The sequence below is a fragment of the Panthera leo genome, chromosome B1 (assembly GCF_018350215.1).
Source record: "Panthera leo isolate Ple1 chromosome B1, P.leo_Ple1_pat1.1, whole genome shotgun sequence".
Classification (NCBI taxonomy): Eukaryota; Metazoa; Chordata; class Mammalia; order Carnivora; family Felidae; genus Panthera; species Panthera leo.
Genome location: NC_056682.1, coordinates 101,688,337 through 101,708,185, shown reverse-complemented (window position 1 = coordinate 101,708,185; position 19,849 = coordinate 101,688,337). Strand labels below are relative to the sequence as shown.

The following is a 19,849-nucleotide window of genomic DNA, read 5'->3' as shown; positions in this document are numbered from 1 at the left end:
CAAAGGAAAAAAATAAAAACCTTCACTAAAAGGTTTTTAAAAGTAGTTCTGAAGTAATTTAAATTTTATTATACATAAAACTTTTTTTTTAATTTTTATTTTTTTAACGTTTATTTATTTTTGAGACAGAGAGAGACAGAGCATGAACGGGGGAGGGTCACAGAGAGAGGGAGACACAGGATCTGAAGCAGGCTCCAGGCTCTGAGCTGTCAGCACAGAGCCCGATGCGGGGCTCGAACCCACGGACCGTGAGATCATGACCTGAGCTGAAGTCGGATGCTTAACCGACCAAGCCACCCAGGCGCCCCGAAACTTTTAAATTATCTCTCATCATTGAGCATATTATATGAATAAAATGCAATTTAAAAAAAATTTTTTTTTTCAACGTTTTTTATTTATTTTTGGGACAGAGAGAGACAGAGCATGAACGGGGGAGGGGCAGAGAGAGAGAGGGAGACACAGAATCGGAAACAGGCTCCAGGCTCCGAGCCATCAGCCCAGAGCCTGATGCGGGGCTCGAACTCACGGACCGCGAGATCGTGACCTGGCTGAAGTCGGACGCTTAACCGACTGCGCCACCCAGGCGCCCCAATAAAATGCAATTTTAATACAAAGTATAATTATTTCCAGAAATCATATAATTCTTTTTTCTTACATTTAAGATGTTTTACATCAAAAGATGACTGAGACATGTGCCACTGCTCATATTGGTGGGGTTAATATTGTACTGCTTGAAGGGATTACACCAAATATACAGTAAGTGTGTCATTTTTTCATTCTTTTCTTAAACTTGTTTAGTTTTATAGTATAGGAAACTTAAAATTCACTGGATGAATTCCATACCTGCTGAGTTTTGAGATTTATATACATTAATGTTCCCAGATACTGTGATTTTTGTCATTAAGGATATCACCGCATGAAATGTTTTCAAAAAAATACTTTTTTCCCATTTTACAATTGGTGTGCTACTCCTCACCCCCACCCCTCCAAAAAACTGACTCCTTGTACGTTGTAAGAATGTCTAACAAGAAAAAGTGATTACAACACAAATTTCAGTTAGACATACAACCTGCAAAAACTCACATGATTCAAATAGTTAAAACAAAATTTTAGTCAAAGAATATAAACTGTCTCTTGATTTTATGTTAAGTAATTATCACTCAAATTCGTGCTGGGTTTCAAAACTGTGTCTTGCCATTTTTTTTCACTTAAAGAATTTAACACTAGAAAGCCTATGAGACTCTTGTAATAATATAGGTAAACTTTTTATAGTGGGTATACCATACCATATCACTTTTCTTTTGATTCTTTGCTCTTAACCTTTTTCTTTATAAGTTCTGCTTTTGGGTCTGTTCATAATTGTTCTGATAATGATACCTTTATATACAATATATTCAGATCATTAATCTATTATCAGTATATTTAAGTGTTGACTTTGTTCATACACTTGGGAGTATACCTTAATTCTTAACTTCTCAGTGGAGCAGCTTTATGCTGTAACAACAAAATATGCTTTGATAATTTAAGTCAGATTTTGAGAATTTGTTCTTTCTAAATATTATAACTACTTAATGTTCTATCATCTTATAGTAAATCTGTCATGCTAAATACTGACTAAATAGAGGATTTTGTTCAGCTTTATGAAAATTAAATATTAATCATATATTGATGAGTTACAGTTCTATTCATATTTTACACATGGGTAATGTGATAACGGTCTTGGAGAACATTTCTTGAAATGGATGTACAAGGCTTGCTGGAGTAGTTTGGATCTGTAAATCAAGAACCAAAGAGTATATTTCTATATTATAGCTGCCTAAGTGGTCCAGATTGCATTTCCTAAGCAGTCTAGAAAGACCAGGAAATTCCAATAGTTATGACAGACAAGATCTTTTCTGATCATTCAGTGTGGGAGAAGGGGTCTTATGATGTAGTAATTGCAATCTTAACAAGTAGCTACTGTGAACCAGGAGCCTCACATAGATTATTTTATTTAATCCTAGTCACAGTCCTGTGAACTGGGGTGGTTTTATCCCACTTTACAGAACAATAAATTGAGATTCAGAGAGATAAAAGTGTTTGCCTAAAATGCTTAAAATCCTACAGTCCGCAAGAAGAGTTGTCTGAACCTGTGCTGCTGCTAAATGTCATTACAGACCTTCAGTTCCAGGATTCCTTTACTGGCTCTAAATTTAAAGTACCATGGTTTACTTTAACCAGTGCAGCAAATAAAACAAATTTCTTCAGTTGTCTCAGGTGTTTTATTTACTCTAGCTTCCTGAACCTTTTGTCTCTGTTATCTCTTAAGGGCTTCAAATAGCCTCTAGACTTACAAAAGTATTTAGTATTTTTACTAGTACATAGTATTTATAAAAGAGATTTTTAAAAGAATTATTATATAGCTATATTTCTTGCCTTTAGGAAAAAAAGGCAAGATGCCTCAACTTTTTTTTTTTGAAAAATAAAAGTTACTGTTCACTGCCAAACTATAGTAGTTTTAAGACTTTCTCGATTTATTCTTTGCTGTTCATTTCTGATTTCAATTAAAGGGAAATGAAACTTAAAAAGTTGAAAAGTTTCTGTGAGGGAAAAATTTTAATGTGGGAAATAAGTAAAGTCCAGATGATTGGTCATACTGTAACTAATTTATGTATGAATGTTTATTTGCTTCCTTTTTGTTTTCCTGCTTTCTCTTGAATCTTCATCTGTAGACTGGAGGATTTTCCTACATCTCCTACAAGCACAGCCAAACAAGAGTTTCTGTATGTCCTATTATTTTTTTTCCCCCATGGGCTTTCTGATTAACATAGTATTGAATAGTTTAAAAGAAATACTTTAGATTATCTGCATGGCTGTGAATGTATGTAGTTAGTTTTTATTTTGTAGCTTTAATGTAGATCCTTTTATAGATTAAAGCTTACTGACATTCAAGGAACAAACACAAAGAGGTAAGAGCTACCTTTTGGTAATTCACACATTATTTTGTCGGTGAAAGATTTTAACACTGTAGTTATGTGTTGATTGTGCTTTTTTAAGATGCCTCATTGTTAAAATTTATATTATCATAAATCTTTCTTAAGGTTTGATGTGATAATAGAAACTAAAAAATTTCACTTGCAAAAGAGTTTTCACTAATTGCAAAAATAATTATTAAAACATTAATGTATGAAAACATCTACACATCTCAACTTTATAATTTTGCTTTTAAGGTGAAGAGAATTTACTACTCTGTTGACAGATTTTATGTATGGTTTTCAGTATATGTACTTTTGTATTTTGAGTGGCTTGATTTGACCCATGTATATCTGATATCTAGTTGGTGTTTATTTATTTATTTATTTATTTATTTATTTATTTATTTATCTTTGAGAGAGATACAGACAGAGTGCGAGCAGGGGAGGGACAGAGAGAGAGAGAGGGAGACACAGAATCCGAAGCAGGCTCCAGGCTCTGAGCTGTCAGCACAGAGCACAAAGTGGGGCTCAAACTCGAGAAAGTGAGTTTGTGACCTGAACCGGAGTCAGACACTTAACTGACTGAGCCAGCCAGGCGCCCCCTGGGTGCTTTAAGTAATTATTACATGAGTCTTACATAGGGGCGGAGATAGAGATAATGAAGCCCCAAAGTAAATCCTCAAATTATTCACTCAGCCTGTTGGAAAGACAAGGATGGGGCCTGCATTTAAGACCCTATAGCCTGGACTCAGGAAATAACGGAAGATGAGGAAAAAGTCCTTGCCTCATTAGGCACTGTGGTCGTTGTAGCTGTCACAGTGGATCTATCAGAACCTTGTAAAGGTAGACTGCCATTGTCAATTAATTCTTTTTTTTTTTTCCAATGAATTCTTTAACAAGATTCCTTGGTCATTTGCCATGAATTTTTTATGTATATGAGGCATGCCTCACGTGCTACAAGTTTTTATAGTCTTCTCTTTAGAGAGATTTTGACCACTTCTTTCTTGTTTAAAAGTTTTATATATATTATATGACCTAGCTTAAGTGACAGCCCTCTTCAAGAATTAAAATTATGAATAGACAGCTCATTTCAGGTCTTCATTCTGGGTCTCCTTATGTCTTTAACATGCAGTTTGACTGGAGTTAATCAGATATCATCTGCAGTTTTTTGGCTCAGTTTGATCAGGATAGGTCTATCATGTTGTCCAGCTTAGAAGAATACCACTCACACTGTAAATGGGGGCATCATTTACATAGACTGCATTGTGAACGGGGCCCTCTGGCATTGAACAACACAGAACACCTGAAGTCCTTAACATCAGAACTTTCACTGGAAATATCATAGTAGGATCCTCAATAGGAGAGCATTCAGCTCCATTAAGTTTCCACTCTTACTTTTGCTGCACAAGTGAAATTCCAGTGTTCTACATGTGCTTATATATGGTTATATGTACTTATATAATTGAAAGTCAGATAGGTGTAGAATTTTACTATCATGATAACAAGACACATTTTTTTGTATGTTTAGTTTAATTCAGTAGATGGTTGCTGTTCACAAGTAGAAAGCCATTTGCATTTTAGCACCATCTGAGTGTTCTGGCTTATGTTGAAATTAAATTTAAAATAAAATATCATTGATGATAAAAGTAGCTTTATTTATTATAATATTTAAGAAAATATTCCATTCAGTAAGTAGTCAGTTTCCCAGAGTTTACTCTCATGCTGGCTAGACCAATTTTATAGATAACTTTTTTTTTCTAGTCAGTGAGAGTATCTGAGAAATAGTTGCCTTTGTAGAAGAAAGCAATATAGTTCTCTAGTAATCATTCTTGAATTTTATATAATACTTGGATTTCACTGTCTGTAAATAATCAACACCTCTGATAGAGCCATTGTTATACTTCTCGAGGTTTATTTTAATAGAAGTTAAATGTGATTAATTGATTTGTTAGATCCTTGAGACTATAAATAAATTCTCAGTAAATCCTCTACAGCCTAAGTAGAGATAAATGAATGTGAACCAAACTGTGGTTAATATGAAATTTGTTTTATGTGTTGTTTCGCTAAATTAAAAATTATTAAGTTATTCAATAATTTTATAATTTAATGTATTTATTTATAATTGGTTATAATTTAATTACTTAATATCAAAAATAACTTAATAATTATTAAATTATTGTCAAGAATCCCTTGCCCACGTGAAAGATAATATTTATATTATAAATATAATTATATATAAAGCTATAATTTTACTAACTGGGCCTTTAATGGTGCAGTTCATGAACCTTTCCATTGTGTACATCAGACTGCTTCATAATGGCTTCTACATACGTGACTTAACACATGTTATCTGTGGAATTCCACAGCTATAATGTTGGGAGACATTCCTGTGCTGTACTTCTTTCTGCCCCTTCATTTTACAAAATTCAGTGAGTGCATACCATGTTGAAGGCACTGTTGTAGGCATTGGAAGGGAGAACCAGAAATCAAGAAAGATAATGTCTCTGCTTTATGTCTGTATCAGTAAGGCTTACTAATTTTTAACTAAGTAGTAGTTACTTATTATGAATTGGAATTCTATCATTTCTTTGCCACTTATTGAAAATTTGAAAATTGGAAAATGCAAGTTAAGTTTCTTCCTTCCTATTAATTTTTTTCAACATATTAGATGATGGATGAATTCCTTTGATTAGATTCTAAGAAGTATAGTATTTTATTATATATTCAGCATCTATGCTTCCTTAGTGGTTGTACATATCCCTAAAATAAATTGGGGGCAAAGAGAGGAGTTCTGAATGGAGGAAAAATAAAAATGGGATTTTGTATGTTGTAAACATGTAATATGTCAGTATTCATTCTTTTACCTTTGAGCACATACATATTTTCTTCAGTAAATGCTGTTAAAGATATATAATGATATTCAGTAAAAAACAATATAAAATAAATGTATTTCAGTGTTTTTAGAAAACATTTCCTCAATATACTATTTAAATGTATGAAAAATCTTAAGTCATTTAGTTCATTGAATGATTTAAAAGTATTATCTTGCTTTTAAAATACTTTTTCAACATTTCTCTTTATTGGGCTATATTTTAATGGCCTTCTTTCTTTATTAATAGAACTGTGGTGAAGTGTAGTATTGCCAAGTCACAAGCCCTCTACAGTGCCCAGAGAGGTTTGAAGACTAACAATGCTGCTGTGTTCAAAGTAGGGGCTATCAGCATCAACATTCCCCAGCACCCTGCCACCTTACATAGCATGATGGTTCGAAGTTCCCACCAACTGTCTAAGCAGATCTCAGATCTCATCAGACAGCCTTCTACAGCGTAAGTTATTTCTTCAAGTTCTATGGTTCCGTGTAATGTGTTAAGTCAGTTTTTGCTGTTAATAATAGTTTAAAGGAAGACAGAGGGTTTCATCTACGTATTGACCATTATGAACTATGGTGCAGATGGAAAGTAGTCAAATGTGTGTGGGAGAATCATATTGGGTGTAAGGTACTTGGTCACAGATGTAACTGTCAATGTTCTCTCTTGCATCAGTAAAGCTTAAGAGATCCTAGAGATTGTGGACAACATAAGAGTCACTACAAAAGCATATTGACAAAATCTAGGACTGTGTCAATCCTTATTTACTTTAAACTCCCTAAAATTTATGACTGCATAGGTTTAAAAATTGCAGTGGCCATTTATGTCCCATAATGGTTTTGTGTTGTCCTCTATATGAAATTGTTGTACATAGTTCAAGGCAGGATGTGATCATGCCACAAAAGTATTTTAAAGGAGAGAAAACTGGACCTTTGTACATTGACTTCTATTGCCTGTGTCTGTAGCCCTCATTCATGGGTCTGCATTGCTAAGCTTTATTCCTAGTCCTCAAAGCAACATAACTAATGAATAATTAATAAGAATATGGTAAGCAAAAGTTAAAAAAATTGTCTTCTTATAGTTCCCTTTTCCTAACCTATAAGTTAAAAAAAACAGTGTGTCTTTTTACAGTATCCTAAAGCAGTGATATTTCTAGTTGTACTATCTAGATCTTTAATTCTGATTTAATATACATGTCTGGTTGACAAAGTAGTAATAATTTAAATGTGCTTCTCCTGTCAGTGGAATATGGAATCCAAAATGTGTACACAAGCCTTAGTTTAAAAATATACTAAGGAATCTGTCCTTATTATAGTGTACTGGCAGTAGAGCATAGTAGTTAAAAAAAAAAAGTCTCTTGTCACAGTGAGTTTAAATCCTGATTTTGCCACTTTCTAGCTATACTTCCTCTTTGGAAAGCAGATAACAGTACCTACACAAGGTCTTTGCGAGATAAATGAATAAATGATGTGAAACACACAAAGCATTAAGAATATTACCTGGCTCATAGAAGCACTCAAATAGTTATTGTTGGGGTTGTTGTTATTAATAGTGGTAGTAATAGTAGCTGCAGTAATAGTAATATTACAATCAACACTAAGTCATAGAATTTAGAATCAGACAAACATGAGTTTTAACTCATTTCACACTAATGATATGAATGTGTAATATTCAAGTAATATTCAAGTTTGTGTTGTTATTCTTGTTTACTTTTCTAGATCATCATTTTTCAATGGCTTCTTTAAGGAAGTCTTAATGTGATCTGGTGGTAGAAAGAACATATCTGTTTACAGTTATTTCTTGCTATTTTTCATTGAGAATTCCAATAATTTTATACAATAAAATGGTAAATTTTCTAATTGTCTTTTTTATTTTTATTTATTTATTTTTAAAGTTTATTCATTTCTGAGAGAGAGGAGAGAGAGAACACAAGCAGGGGAGGGACAGAGAGAGCCAGGGGAGAGAGAGAATCCCAAGAACTGATAGTGTGGAGCCATCGTGATGTGGGACTCGAACGCATGAACTGTGAGAACATGACCCGAGCCAAGAATTGGAAGCTTAACCGACTGAGCCACCCAGACTCCCCTAATTGTGTCTTTTTGAAGTTATTTTTATTTATTTATTTATTTTTTGCTTTATAGCCCACAGCCTGTGAAAGAAGATATTGCAACGCCTCTACCTTCTGAAAAAACCCCAACTAGTGTTAATCAAACTCCTATTGAAACGAATGAATTTCCTCAGCTACCGGAAGGTTTAGAAAAGAAGCCTATTGTTCTTAAGTTCAGTGCCATGTTAGATGGTATAGCCATAGGAGCAGCACTTTTACCATCTCTAAAAGCAGAATATAAAATGGGAAGAATGAGGAGTCATGGAATGACAGGTAACATTGAATTTTAAGTTCAGTCTCTTAAAATTTAAGATTGGTTTGAAAAATTAGTAATATTTTGATGAAAAGTTACATTTGGTTTTGTAGATATTATATGAAAATGTAAATCATTTTAATCAGAACACTTTTAAATTTCATTAATGATGTTCTTCAGTCAAGTGAAAAATATCAGTTACATTTTCCCTGAGTGACCAACAGGGACACTGCTTTTATTTGAAGTCATCAAAGCTATTCAGTTATTGAGGCCATTTCTAATTTAGAAGTTGAATAAATTACTATATCCATTAGTTTCTTTATAGCTGGAATAACTTGGTTTATTTTCACATTTGGTGCATTTAGCTTAAATCACAGGTTATTTGGTTTCTTCAAAATAGCTACTTCTATAAGGTTTTGTGATCCTTATATACTCTTCGAAATTCTTTGCTGTTGTATTTTTATTCTGAAGTTTATCATATATACAAAAGTATGTAAATTATATACACACAGTTTCAAGAATAATAAAAAAAAATGTGACCTTACCAACCCATTACACAAACTAAATGAAAATATTGCCAGTGCTGTGAAGGCTCCATCAATGAATATTATCCTTACCAGCTTTTCTTAATGACTGCTCATGGAATAACTGTTAACATGAATTTTGTGTTACCCATTCCTTTGCTTTTCTTTATAATTTTACCACACATGTATATACTCATAAATGGCTTATGTTTTGAACTTTATTTGTATGGACTCCCACTAATGTATTTTTTAAAGGGAATTTTTTTTTTCTGTACGTTTTGTTTGAGATTCATCTGTTCATTCATGTGTGTACAGTTCATTCATTTTTCACTGAAATAGTCTGTTAAGTGATTATATTACAGTTTATCCACTCTGCTATTGATGGACCTTTGACTCATTTTACTTTTTTGCTATTATAATTATTCTCATGCATGTCACTTGATACACATGTGCACAAGTTTCTCAAGGGTAATTACTTTAGGAATTATACACCTAGACTGTAGGGTAAATGCATCTTGAGTTTTATTAGGAAGTACAAAACTGTTTTCCAAAGTACTTGTGTTCACCAGTATTTACTGCCCTGCCAGTATTAGATGGGAGTTCCCATTATACCATATGCTTGTTAACACTTAATATTATCTGGCTTTTAAATTTTTGCTTTGTCTGGTAAATGGGGAATTGTATCTCACTGTGGTCTTAATTTCTATTTCTATAATTAATGAAGCTGAACTGTTTTATGTTATTAAGATATCTTTGTATGTTTTTTATATGAAGTGCCTATTAATGGTTCTGTGTGTGTGTGTGTGTGTGTGTGTGTGTGTGTGTGTGTGTCCGTTTTACCATTGAGTCATTTGTATTTTGTTTTGGTTCACAGAAATTATGTTTTGTATGTTGAGCTTTTGATGTTATAAATTTAACATATATTGTCACCCCATTAGAAACTTATTTCACTTTGTTGTCTTTTGATCAGTAGATATTCTTAATTTTCAAGTAATTGAATTTACCAGTATTTTCTTATATGATGTGTATTTTTATATCTTAAATCCTTCTCTTCCCAGGATCATGAAGATATTTTATTATATTTTCTATTAAATGTTTTTAAATTTTTCCTTTTAAGTTCTTCATCTATATGGAATTGATTTTTTTTTTAATTTGGTGCAGATTAGTTTAACCAATTATTTCAGCATCATTTATTGACTTTTCTTTTTTTCGGTGATACATAGTCCATTTTGGTCATCTATTACATGTTGATACATGTGGGGTCTGTTTCAGAGTTATTTATTATGCTTCATTGGCCTATTTGCACCATTACTGGTGACCTCTTTGCACCAGCTGTTTTCAGTATCATATTGCTACCTGACATTTCCTAGGAGTTATCTTGGTTATTTTTGGTTACTTGTTCCTTCACATACATTTTATAATCAGTTTGTCAAATTCTCTGAAAAAGCCTATTTGCATTTTTATAGGAATGTAATTAAATCCATAGATTTACTTAGAGACAATTGACAGTATTGATTGATACCAAGAATTGATGCAATATTTACCCTCCTATTCTTAAATATGTATTTCTTTGTCTCTTTAGGTTTTCTTCAATGCTTTTCTACAAAGTTTAAAAATTTTGAACTTAAGGTTTTTGTGCCTCTGTTACAAGATATATTTATTTGTGTAGATACCCCCTACCTTGTGTTATTGTTGTTGTTTAGTTACTACAAATGGGATATTTTGTAAAATGGTATTTTCTAAACTGGTGGTAGTATGTACAAATGTGCTTGATCATTTTATGTCAGTTTTATACTCAACCATATTAAACTTTTTTTATTGGTAATAAGATAGTTTGGAGTTTCCTAAGTAGATACTTGTACCATGTGCAAATGAGGCTTTTGTTTCTTCCTTTCTAGTCTTTAAGAATTTTTCTTTTTCTTACTGTGCTTCTGCTATAATGTTCAGAAAAAGGGGGTATTATGGGCATCCTAATCTCTCATTCTTTTAAGGGAAATCAATATTTCGTCCATGAATATGATGTTTGCTGTAAGGTTTTGCAAGGTTCCCTTTATCAGGTTAAAAAAATTTACTTCTATTCCTAGTGTGCTAAGTGTCTCTATGAAGAAAAGTAGGTGAATATTATCAGATGCTTTTTGCTACAGCTGTTGAAATTAAAATGTTTTTTTCTCCTTTATGCCATTAACATGTTATATTAGTAGTTTAAAAATTTGCATACATACACATATATATAAATACATACACGTATGTATTTATATATATGTGTATATTTTTATTCCAACTCCGAACATTTTAGGTTTTGTTTTTTGTTTTTTGTTTTTTGTTTTTTTTATTGAGAGGGATTTTTCTGAACATCTAGATCTTTTTGTTAACTAGAAGAAAGAAACACTGTGAAGTGAGTTTCCAGAATTAGCAGAGTCAGAAGATCAGGCCTTCAGATATTGGCGTGACAATAGGGTAGACTCATCTTGGCCATTTATTCAGGGCATCCAAGAAATAGGAGAGTTGACAGAGGGCAGTAAGTCAAAAGCCAATAGGCAGTTTGGAACTAGGAAGATACAAATATTTAGGAGCAAAGTAAGTGTATTATCAAATATCCAGACTGATAAGAACATATAATTCTTCTTGAAATGAAGGAAAGGGACAGAAGTAGTAAAAGAATGACTGTACTAGTGATAAGAGATGACCTGAGGCCTAGGATTGCTTCAATCTTGATGTTTTTATTTGGTAATTCTGGTGTTAGTAATGGAAGTGGTAGTTACTGTGGTAAACAGCCCTCACCTTTTGCAGCTTGCAAGTGATGGTCACTGAGGCTGCCTTGTTGGAGTTAGTAAGAGAAGATCAGAGCAGTCTTGACCTATCTGGCTATCCACAATTGCACCAGTTGATGAAAGAGCATTTTTCTATTTATGGCTAACTCATATTATTGTATAGTGAGTGAATATAGTGAATGTAACATATAGGAAGGAGGTGACCTCCTACTAGTATTTTGAAAAAAAGAGATTTCTGGCACAATTGAGAACACTAGGAATGTTTATTACATTTTAATATGTATGTAGGCAAAATAGGCTATTTAATGATGTTTGAGTGTAAAGAATTGGTAACGTATAGAACAATATAAGATTTTGTTGTTGGAAAGGCACACACGTGTATATATTAGTATACAGTACTATACTAGTACAGTGTATGCAATGGGCAATAATAGATCTTGATTTTAACAAGGCTTCTTCTACTCTTTAATGCCTTCAGAAATAGTTGGAGAGATATGGCTTGAATAACAGTGTAGGTTGCATATTATAATTGAAGAACTGCATGCTAGATTGTTGATTTAAGTAGTTTTAGTAAACTGAAACTCATACCGTATCCTTATTTGGCATACGGAACCATTAATAATTATTGTTAAGGTCACAACTACATGGGATTATATAATTTTATGCCTGATGAATTTATATTGTAATTTTATACCTGAGTACAATTTAATGACTTGACAATTTTGACTATTTCCTTCCATACTGAATCAGGATCAGGAAGCAAGTTGTTAACTGCTAACTTCTCTGTTAATAAAGCAATATGAATGTGAATGCGGATTGGAATTTTTTAATACTTAATTTCTCATGTTAAAACTCTTCTGTGATAAGGGCAGTTTCTTTCTGTTCTACCTTCTATGAAATAAAGAATATTTGTAAGGGTCTCTCTAACACCTAACGCAGTGCTTGGCACCTGGTAGGCTTAGTAAATATTTGCTGGCTTAATAATACTGACTGACTCTTTATAGTACCCACACATATATTTAAAGATTTATTTCATTTGGGATATGTATGCATTTTTTTAGAAACCATGTTTTGAACAAAGGAGTGGATGAGCACCTGAACAAACAAACAATAACTTTTCTTATTTTTTACAGGTGCACAGACCAGATTTACATTTGAGCTGCCAAATCACAGATTACGTTTTACTTCAAAAGTTTCTGCCACGGATATGTCAACTATTCCTCCTTCTGCCAGTCTCAACCTTCCTCCTGTTACTATGTCAGGAAAATATATAATGGAAGAGCATGATAGTTATTCAGATCAGGTGTGGAGTATAGATGAACTACCTTCTAAACAAGGGTACTATTTACAGGGAAATTACCTACGTTGTGTGGCAGAAGTAAGTTTACTTTTTAATTTTCTTACACTCTATCATTTAGGAGTCTTTAAGGTTTAGGCGTACCAAAATATGTAGTGATCCAAACTTTTTTTTTTTTTTTTTTTTTCCAACGGTTTTTTTTTTATTTATTTTTGGGACAGAGAGAGACAGAGCATGAACGGGGGAGGGGCAGAGAGAGAGAGGGAGACACAGAATCGGAAACAGGCTCCAGGCTCCGAGCCATCAGCCCAGAGCCTGACGCGGGGCTCGAACTCACGGACCGCGAGATCGTGACCTGGCTGAAGTCGGACGCTTAACCGACTGCGCCACCCAGGCGCCCCAGTGATCCAAACTTTTAAGACGGATCATTAAATCGTTTATTCTTATAGAATTCTGAACTGAATCTGGTGTGTGTGTATGTGCACATGTGTGTATATATCTGCCTCTTTCTCTATAGTTTCATTTAAACATTTCTTTTTTGTATTAGTCATCTTTGAATTTATATTTCTTATATTAGATTTCACATCCATCTCTGTAATATTTTTATGGCTCATTTGATTATAAAAAAGCTAATAACATTTATATGCATTGACTTGTACAATACTTAAATCGATCCTAAGAGGTAGGTATATTCTCATTTTGTAAGTGAAGAAACTGAGCCTTCAGGAGGTTACACTATTCATCAGGTATACATAATTATTAACAATATAAAGGTGATGCAGACAGATAAAATGATTACAGTCAAATTCACAGACTAATTTCTTTACTAAGGGAAGTTGAAAGCCAGCATACCTGATTTTATCATTTTTTCACTTTATATTGGCACAACTATCACAAGTTTAAAAAACATTTGGATATATATTTTTTGTTTGATTTGTGTTCAGTAGGTCATCTGTTATTATACTAATTTGATACAGTAGAAAATTGAAGCTGAGAGAAATTAAATAACTGTCCCTAAATCTCCCCACTATCAATTGAGAGATGTAGGATTCATACACAGTGCTGTCTCAGCTTCCTTTGTCAGTTTGTCAGAAACAATTTCAACTTTATCAAGGGGCAGTTTTATAACTTTGTTTTCTGAGTTTTATTCTTTAGAATGTGAAGCATTTATGAGAATGCTCTTGAGCTCTTTGCTAGAAATATTACAGCTATGGGAGATATTTAAGTCTGGTTTGCCTTCGTTAGACCCTGCTTACCCTAGCATCTCTCTAATAGTTGGGATTTCTTTGTGTGAAAAATGTACAAAAAAATGTGTACAAGATTGTAGAAGTCAGATATTTATTTAAAAGGTAGATTATAGAGGTGCCTGGTTGGCTCAGTTGGTTAAGTGTCTGACCCTTGATTTCAGCTCAGGTCATGACCCCAGGGTCATGGGATCAAGCCCCATGTCGGACTCTGCACTGAGCATGGAGCCTGATTAATATACTCTCTCTCTCCCTCTCTGCCTCCCTCTTTCTCTTTTCTTGCCCTCCCCTCCCCCACTAACTTGCTTTCCCTAAAGTAAATAAATAAAACTTAAATAAGTAAAATTAATGGGTAGATTATAAAGCATCTTGCATTTGTGCTTTCTATTCTGAAAAATAAGCACTCCAAATTCTAGTTTAGCAATACTATTATAAATGTTTCATTTGACAGAAAATAAATCTAATGCAGTATGTTGCATAATTCCTTACTGATATTAGAAAGGGATAAAGTTTGTAATTGAGGCAGAACACAATCCCAGATTTGCTAAGAATGCAGTTAACACTTGAAGGAATCTAAAATTGTATTCCTCAGAGAGTTGCCTGGTTTACTATGGCCTGAAATAAACACACATGAAAATCACCTTAGCCCATTTTGGACTATTCTATAAAAAATAAAGTGTCCAGGGCAACTTAGACTTTATGTGACTTCTCATTTAGTTAAAGACTACTGAACCTATTTTGCGCTCTTAATTTTTGATAAAAATATGAATGCTGTCAAAGTAGCAAATTTGAAGCATTTCCTTTATTCATAAGGGTGTTTCAAACTATCTTTACTATAATACTCAACTTCAGTTAGGACCTGCTTTCTGTTCAATCTGTTTATTAATTTTCCCCAGAAATTTTATGCCTTATACTAATCATAGGGCATATATTAAAGCTGATTGAGTATATCTGATTAGTTAAATCATGCAAATGTAAGCCTCATGAGAGAGAGAGCCATATTTTATTGTTTTTATTCACCTTAGCATCTAATGAAGTACGCAAAGTAGATGGTCAATAAATATTTGAATGAGTAAATAAATTTACTTTCACATGTAATGATACTTGTCCATGGTTCTAAACACTACAACAGTAGTCATTGAAAAAAGACACTACTCTGGACAAAATTCTGATTTTGATATTAGCAGGTAACATAAAGTATAAATTTCATTCTTTTTCAAAAGATAGAAAACAAAAAACCTTATTGGCCACTGTTATTTAAAAAATAAATTTAAGGAATGGCCTATAATGTCAGACCAGTAAAGTATTGGGCAATGTGAATATTTTATAATCTTTCTCAAATAGTATGTAGATAATTCATTGTTTTTCTTCAGAGTTTGGATGGCTTATGTGAGCAAAAGATGTATTTAAAACAAATATAGTCAGTAGTGTTAATCTAGTATTCTGATTTTGTTTTGGCAGGTTGGCTCTTTTGAACATAATCTCACAACCGATCTGCTAAACCACTTGGTATTTGTGCAGAAAGTGTTCATGAAGGAAGTTAATGAAGTAATACAGAAAGTTTCTGGTAAGATAATCTCGTACCCTTCAATGGTATGAGCGTTCATCCTGTCATTTAGATATATTTAAACTCTGCATTCCTTTTCTGGCTTTTCCACCTACAGATTCTTTTGCTTATTACTTACTTTTGTCATGTGTAATACATACGTTTATGATTTATAAACTTCACAAAACTCCTTTATACTTTCTCTGCCTGCCACCACAAAAAGAGCAAATAGTGTATGTCTATTAACCAAACTAATCTTACACATTTGGGAAACAAGATTTAGATCAATATTAAGATTTTGACTTTATACCATATGGTGACTCTGCATGCTCTATAGCAACCCTTATGATATTTTTGTTATGCCTCAAGAGTAGATTACAAATGAGCTTCTTAATTACAGTTTTACGTCTTAATAGGAAGTCTATGTTTGATTTTAAAAATGTTTAACTGATCTTTAATTCACAAGATAAAGTATTAAGTATTAGGATGGAAAATAAGTTGACTATGTAAGCATCCTTGAGGCTAAATATTTCCAGTATGGATATAATCACGTTAAAATAATAGTGAAACCAGGGGCGCTTGGGTGGCTCAGTCGGTTGAGCGTCTGATTTCGGCTCAGGTCATGATCTCTCAGTTTGTGAGTTTGAGCCCCGTGTCAGGCTCTGTGCTGACAGCTGTTGACAGCCTGGAGCCTGTTTCAGATTCTGTGTCTCCCTCTCTCTGCCCCTTCCCCACTCATGCTCTGTCTTTCTCTATCTCTCAATAAACGTTAAAAAAAAATAATAATAGTGAAACCACACCTATAAATTGTCATCAAGAGGAGATTCCTCCATGTTGGTGAATAAATTCATTTATTCATTTAACAGATTTATTAAGTATCTGGGTATTCAATTATAATTTTAATGAGTTCTATGAATGAAAAGAACAAGGTACTATGTGTCAGAGAAAAACAAAGGAATCAGAGAAGGCTTCACAGAGGAAATCAAATCCAAAACCTTATGAATGAAATCTAGTTTGGCAAGAAAGAAGTAGAGAAGGTGCAGGCAAAGCTTATGGACCAGTATTTAATAAGGCCCCAAATGGGGACAAAACTCATTGCATTAAGGAAATAAATTATGTAGCACTTGTGTGAGTAACAGATTTTCCTGCTTCTCATGAGGTGGTTCTGATTTTATCTGAGGTTGGGAAGCTCTGAAATGATTATATTGAAGAAGCCCAATAGAGCTATAGAATTTCATAGGTTAAGTCATAAAAAATCAGATCGTTGGTAGCTTTGGAGTTTTCCTGAAAATGGTTGAATACAAACCATTAAGGAAGAAAAAAATAAATAGCAAAGCCCTTTCTGCCAATGAAGGTGTCTCTATTTGGGGAATATACAAAAGTATTGATGTGGCCCATCTACCTGGTTAAAATCACATTAGAACTTTGGAATATGGAAGTTAATATTTTAAGCAGGTTTATGAGTTCTAAAGAATATTTTCAAGTCTCTTATTGCTGAATATATATAATGAAAAAATAAATAGACTCAAAGTAACTAATTTTGTATCTTTCATGGTTAAAAAGCTAGCATTGTAGAGTGCTAGTATCAGACTGCCACTATACATTGCCCTTAAGATGGTTTTTTTTTGAAGGAGAAAAGCTTTTTCTTAAAATCTTTTTCTTTTTTCGTTTTTTAAATTTTTATTTAATTTCTTTTTTAAATTTACATCCAAGTTAGTTAGCCTATAGTGCAACAATGATTTCAGGAGTAGATTCCTTAATGCCCCTTACTCATTTAGCCCATCCCCCCTCCCACAACCCCTCCAGTAACCTTCTGTTTGTTCTCCATATTTAAGAGTCTCTTATGTTTTTGTCGCCCTCTCTGTTTTATTATTTGTGCTTCTCTAACCTTATGTTCATCTGTTTTGTATCTTAAAGTCCTCATATGAGTGAAGTCATATGATGTTTGTCTTTCTCTGACCAATTTTGCTTAGCATAATACCCTCTACTTTCATCCACATAGTTGCAAATGACAAGATTTCATTCTTTTTGATTGCCGAGTAATACTCCATTGTATATATACACCACATCTTCTTTATCCATTCATCCGTCGATGGACATTTGGGCTCTTTGCATACTTTGGCTATTGTTGATAGTGCTTCTATAAACATTGGGGTGCATGTGCCCCTTCGAAACAGCATACTTGTATCCCTTGGATAAATACCTAGTAGTGCAATTGCTGGGTTGTGGGGTAGTTCTATTTTTAGTTTTTTGAGGACCCTCCATACAGTTTTCCAGAGTGGCTGCACCAGTTTGCATTCCCACCAGCAGTGCAGAAGAGATCCTCCTTCTCCGCATCCTTGCCAACATCTGTTGTTGCCTGAGCTGTTAATGTTAGCCTGACAGGTGTGAGGTGGTATCTAATTGTGGTTTTGATTTGTATTTCCCTGATGATGAGTGATGTGGAGCATTTTTTCATGTGTCAGTTGGCCATCTGGATGTCTTCTTTGGAAAAGTGTCAATTCATGTCTTTTGTCTATTTCTTCACTGGATTATTTGTCTTTTGGGTGTTGAGTTTGATAACTTCATTATAGATTTTGGATACTAACCCTTTGTCTGATATGTCATTTGCAAATATCTTCTCCCATTCTGTCAGTTGCCTTTTAGTTTTGCTGATTGTTTCCTTTGCTGTGCAGAAGCTTTGTATTTTGATGCGGTCCCAATAGTTCATTTTTTTATTTTTTAAAATTTATTTATTTATTTATTTATTTATTTTGAGACAGACTGCAAGTGGGTTGGGGCAGAGAGGGAGGCACAGAATCTGAAGCAGGCTCCGAGCTGTCAGCACAGAGCCTGATGTGGGGCTCGAACTCACGAGCTGTGAGATCATGACCTGAGCTGAAGTCGGACGCTCAACCAACTGAGCCACCCAGGCGCCCCTCAATAGTTCATTTTTGCTTTTGTTTCCCTTGCCTCCAGAGACGTGTTGAGTAAGAAGTTGCTGCGGCCAAGGTCAAAAAGGTTTTTGCCTGCTTTCTCCTCTAGGATTTTGATGGCTTCCTGTCTTACATTTACGTCTTTCATCCATTTTGAGTTTATTTATGGTGTAAGAAAGTGGTCCAGGTTCATTTTTCTGCATGTCGCTGTCCAGTTTTCCCAGTACCACTTGCTGAAAAGACTGTTTTCATTCCATTGGATATTCTCTCCTGCTTTGTCAGAGATTAGTTGGTCATACGTTTGTGGATCCATTTTTGGGTTCTCTATTCTGTTCCATTGATCTGAGTGTCTGTTCTTGTGCCAGTACCATACTCTCTTGATGATTACAGCTTTATTTTTTTTTTTAATTTTTTTTTTATGTTTATTTATTTTTGAGAGACAGAGACAGAATGCGAGGGGGTCGGGGCAGAGAGAGAGGGAGGCACAGGATCCGAAGCAGGCTCCAGGCTCTGAGCTGTCAGCACAGAGCCTGACATGGGGCTGGAACTCACAAGCTGTGAGGTCATGACCTGAGCGAAGTTGGATGCTCAACCAACTGAGCCACCCAGGCGCCCCGATTACGGCTTTATAATATAGCTTGAAATCTGGGATTTTGATGCCTCCAGCTTTGGTTTTCTTTTTCAAGATTGCTTTGGCTATTCGGGGTCTCTTATGATTCCATACAAATTTTGGGATTGTTTGTTCTAGCTCTGTGAAGAATGCTGGTGTTATTTTGATAGGTATAGCATTGAACGTGTAGATTGCTTTGGGTAGTATTGACATTTTAACAATATTTGTTCTTCCTACCCAGGAACATGGAATATTTTTCCATTTTTTTGGTGTCGTCTTCAATTTTTTCATAAGCTTTCTGTAGTTTTCAGTGTATAGATTTTTCACCTCTTTGGTTAGATCTGTTCCTAGGTGTTTTATGGCTTTTGGAACAGTTGTAAATGCAATCAATTCCTTGATTTCTCTTTCTGTTGCTTCATTGTTGGTGTATAGGAATGCAACTGTGCATTGATTTTATATCCTTTGACTTTTCTGAATTCATGGATCAGTTCTAGCAGTTTTTTGGTGGAACCTTTTGGGTTTCCCATATAGAGTAACGTGTCATCTGTGTAGAGTATCATGTCATCTGTGTAGAGTGAAAGTTTGACCTCCTCCTGGCCAATTTGGATACCTTTTATTTCTTTGTGTTGTCTGATTGCTGAGGATAAGACTTCTAATACTGTGTTGAATAACAGTGGTGAGAGTGGACATCCCTGTCTTGTTCCTGACCTTAGGGGGAAAGTTCTCAGCTTTTCCCCATTGAGGATGGTATTAGCGGTGGG

The 19,849-nt window shown here is 34.1% G+C and overlaps 1 protein-coding gene across 13 annotated transcripts in view; it reads left to right on the top strand.

The window, feature by feature from the left end:
• The window catches only part of KIAA1109 (KIAA1109 ortholog), a 215,874-nt gene that overhangs the window by 136,160 nt on the left and 59,865 nt on the right, over positions 1 to 19,849 (top strand). For 12 of the 13 annotated variants that reach the window (XM_042935583.1, XM_042935582.1, XM_042935584.1 and 9 more), the window contains 6 exons: positions 663 to 756; positions 2,712 to 2,762; positions 6,074 to 6,280; positions 7,963 to 8,201; positions 12,610 to 12,854; positions 15,479 to 15,584. In XM_042935583.1, the coding sequence (XP_042791517.1) occupies positions 663 to 756; positions 2,712 to 2,762; positions 6,074 to 6,280; positions 7,963 to 8,201; positions 12,610 to 12,854; positions 15,479 to 15,584 (942 nt within the window). The remainder of the gene's footprint in view (positions 1 to 662; positions 757 to 2,711; positions 2,763 to 6,073; positions 6,281 to 7,962; positions 8,202 to 12,609; positions 12,855 to 15,478; positions 15,585 to 19,849) is intronic. The other variant, XM_042935589.1, reaches the window with a different exon arrangement.